The following is a 4,216-nucleotide window of genomic DNA, read 5'->3' on the forward strand; positions in this document are numbered from 1 at the left end:
ATCATGTGGCAGTAATTCAATGCATAAAAGCATGCAGAAATAGTCAAGAGGTTCAGTTATTGTTCAGGGCAAACATCAGAATGGGGAAGAAATGTGACCTAACTGACTTTCACCGTGGAATGACTGTTGGTGGCAGACCGGGTGGTTTGAGTATCTTAGAAGCTGCTGCTCTCCTGGGATTTTCGCGCACAACAGTCTCGAGAGTTTACAGATAACGGTGTGAAAAATAGTGAGCATCTATTGAACAGCAGTTCTGTGGGTGAAAATGCCTTGTTGATGGCAGAGGTCAGGGGACAATGACCTGACTGTTTCAAGCTGACAGGAAGGTGACGGTAACTCAAATAACCACACTTTGCAACAGTGTTGTGCAGAAGACCATCTCTGAATGCACAATATGTTGAACCTTGAAGGAGCTACAGTAGCAGAAGACCACAAACATGCACTCAATGGCCACTTTATTTGGTAAAGAAGGTACCTTATAAACAGGCCATTGAGTGGAGAGTTATACTTCTGATGCAGGTGGCAGAAAGGCTTATATATCAGAAGATGGGCTTTCACCACATGGCGCAAAGCTCCAGATCTCTTGTACCTACAGTATAATCTTTATGAAAATATTGAGGGAGTTTTCAGAAGTGCCAGTGATTGTCAAGAACAGGTGTTTATTTGCCTATCTTGTTGGAGATGGCCATTGCATGGTATAAAATTTACTTGCCACATACCATCCCAAAATTAAATGTTGCCTTATCCTTGCTATAGCAGACATCTGTTGTTTTATTAGTGAATGTGTTGGAAACTGTGCAATCATTAGTAACTATTCTGTGTTATAATCAAGTAATAATAGGTCATTTATGGAGCAGTTGAAGATCATGGTTACTGGGATAGAGCCTCAGGGAATTTGGCAGTGATGTGATTTACTACATTTATTTATCTCATAAGGTGAGAACCAAAGTGTGGTGATCAGTTAAGACAAAAAGAACATCCAACTGCAAAGGATATGTTAAAACACAATGATATGAAAAAGTAGCTACTGTGAAGGTTTGGATTAATTTTAGATTATGCTGTTATATTTGAAAAAGATAGAAACATGAGGACATCACATAACCAGTACGTTAAATCAATTTTAAAAAATGATGATTAAGTACCATAAACAAAGGAAGGGTTGAAGTATCCAAATGACTATTTTGCTAAAGCAAAACATTTGTAATAAATTCCTAGCAACTAGTACAAAGATGTTCCAAGACTGAGACAGCAATACATGGAATAGCTGAATCTGTAAAAGATGAAACAGGGCCAACATTACAAACATAACATGTGTATTGGAAATGACAACAGCCATAAATACCATGTAAGATCAGAAAAAAGGCATATTGTTGAATCAGGGGAGGGAGAACCTGTAAGAGTGTTGGAAACAAATTCAATCAGAGCTTTCTCAAGTACTGAGTTTGCAGAGCTACTGGAAAGAGCAGGCAAATGGGTCTCACTGGATTGTGTTAGAAAAACCAGCTTGAACTCATTTGGTGGAATGACTTTTTATGATCCTTTAACTCTACTTGGCTAAAGAAAAGTAAAATAATGAAAATTTGAATGTCATAGGATTGAATGTTATCAGTAAAAATTAAGCTTTAATTTTAAACATCAGTTTTAATGTTATAACTGCGCTATACATAAAACAGTACCAGATTGTCTGATTATTTGCTTGCTTAAATATTTTCCTTGCATATAATTCTCTCCAGAAATGTATGGGTAACTTGTTTGAACTCTTTATATATGTAGGTAACTCACCTGCCAGCAATGTGGGCATAATAATGCATTGATTAATTTGCATATCCCATGCTGATAAAAACTGGCACTAGGATGTATTGAATTACTACTAAATTGATTTGAAATAATTGACTACATCTGGCTAGTATAACATTGAAATATTTATGTTCAAGTCCACTCTTTATGACGGATTTTTTTAAATTCAAATATAGGTTCAAAAGTACAAGACTTGTTCACTCTAACTTAGGCAAAAGTGAAAAGATGAAAAAAAGTAGGGTGATCCTTCTAGAAGAAGCGGCTTAACACTCTTTGACGACAAATCTTCAGCAGCAGAGAAACAACTGAAGATTTCATCACAAATTGGATCATGGATTGGCAGATTCTTCTGTGAGATTGAAAGTGAGAAGAATGGGTGTCCTCCTTAAAATGCTCAGATGATCTGCAAGGGACAGGATTTGATCTTACTAAGTTTTAACAAAACATATTTCCTGGATTTTTTTCTGTAAGATATTTGGAGAAAAAAACAATTTGAAATTTTTTGGCTTCTTTGAATCAAGTTACCTTTTCATCACCAGATATCATTCTCTTCATAGAGCTACTTATTAAATGTAATGAAACTTAGCACAAAATCTACCCAGTACAGTGGTTTCCTTTAGGATTGTTATCTGCTATCAACTGTTGCTTCCGCTATATTCCTCCAGCTTTGCTCCAAACTTCTGCTTTCAAGTTTAGTATAGGTCATTATATTAGTAACCTACCTCTATTTATTCACATGCAAGTTTTGGATGCTGTTTGCAATGCCAGTATTTGTTGTATATCCTTCAAGGCTCCAAATTGAGGAAGCAGTTAAAAATCAGTCAGACTGATATACTTGAAATCATACTAAAAGCACACTAAGGATAGATTTCTTTCCCCAAAGCACATAAATCGCTTGACAGTGCAATAATTTAGTCGTTTCATATTAGGCATTACTAGCAATTCAATTTTAATTATCTGAATTTAAATTCTTCAGTACTACACTGGGATTTTAATTTGTATCACTCAATCAAAGGCTCAGACCTTAGATACTCACAGGAAATTTAGCCACTGTCCGACACCATTAAAAGACGAGGTCCTTCAGCCTATTAAGCTGCTTCACTATTCAGTTATACAGAGTCATATAATCAAAGAGTCATGCTGTAGTTCTGCACATAAACAGGCACTTTATCCATCTAGTCCATGCTGAAACCATTTAATCTGCCTACTCCCATCGACCTGCACTGGGACCGTAGCCCTCCATATCCCTTCAATCCAAGAACCTATCTAAACTTCTCTTAAAAGTTGCAATCAAGCTCACATGCACTACTTGCCCTGGCAGCTCATTCCACACTCTTATCGATCTGCTGAGTGAAGAAGTTTCCCTTCATGTTTCTCTTAAACTTCTCACCTTTTACACTTGACCCATGACCTCTGGTTGTAATCCCACCGAACCTCAGTGAGGAAAAAGCCTGCATGCATTTACCCTATCTATACCCCTCATAATTTTGAATATCACTATCAAATCTCCTCTCAATCCTCTATGTTCTAATGAATACAGTCCTAACCTATTCAATCTTTCCTTATAACTCAAGCCCCCCAGACCCAGCAATATCTTTGTAAATTTTCTCTGCACTCTTTCAACCTTGTTTACATCTTTCTTAGAGACAGGTGACCAAAACTGCAAACACCACTCCAAATTTTGCCTCACCAACGTCTAAATTTCAACATTACATCCCACCTTTTGTACTCAATACAATGATTTATTAAGGTCAATGTTCCAAAAGCTTTCTTTACAACCCTTTCGACCTGTGACACCACTTACAACAAATTATGGAGCTGCATTCCTAGATCTCTTTGTTCTTCCACACTTTCCAGTGCCCTACTGTTCACTGTGCAATATCCTGATTCATTGTACCGAAGTGCAAAACCTCATACTTGTTTGAATTGAATTGCATCTGCCATTTTTCAGCCCATTTTTCCAGCTGATGCAGATCCCTCTGTAAGCCATGATAGCCTTCCTCATTGTCCACTACACCCCCAATCTTGGTGTCTTCCGCAAATTTGCTGGTCCAGTTAACCACATTATCATCCAGATCATTGATATAGATGACAAATTTGGCTGGAAGACAACAAAGCCGGCTGAAAGAGTTTACTTGTCATACACACAAGGAAAGCACTAGATCCTTTTTCTTTTGTTTTTAACTTTGTTGATTTCTACTTTACTGGAAGGCTTTTGTCAGTGGAATTTCACTGGGCCAGTATGAAGTTCATTCTTTTTGCAATTTAAGTCTAATTATTTTATATTACAGAGGGGTTGCAGAAAATACAGAAATCGCTTTGTATTTATCAGAAAAGAAGAATCTTTTGCCTAGATAATGAGCCTGACCATATGATTGACCTTCAGTGGGAGAACAGTTAGGCAATAGTGATATCAACT

At 37.1% G+C, this 4,216-nt stretch overlaps 1 protein-coding gene across 1 annotated transcript in view; it reads left to right on the forward strand.

The window, feature by feature from the left end:
• LOC140200861 (organic cation/carnitine transporter 2-like) overlaps positions 1-2,064 on the forward strand; it is a 46,573-nt gene extending 44,509 nt beyond the window's left edge. The window contains exon 10 of the mRNA XM_072264495.1: positions 1,974-2,064. Within this exon, the coding sequence (XP_072120596.1) occupies positions 1,974-2,064 (91 nt within the window). The remainder of the gene's footprint in view (positions 1-1,973) is intronic.
• The last annotated feature ends 2,152 nt before the right edge of the window (positions 2,065-4,216 follow it).

Source organism: Mobula birostris, chromosome 7 (genome assembly GCF_030028105.1).
Source record: "Mobula birostris isolate sMobBir1 chromosome 7, sMobBir1.hap1, whole genome shotgun sequence".
NCBI lineage: Eukaryota > Metazoa > Chordata > Chondrichthyes > Myliobatiformes > Myliobatidae > Mobula > Mobula birostris.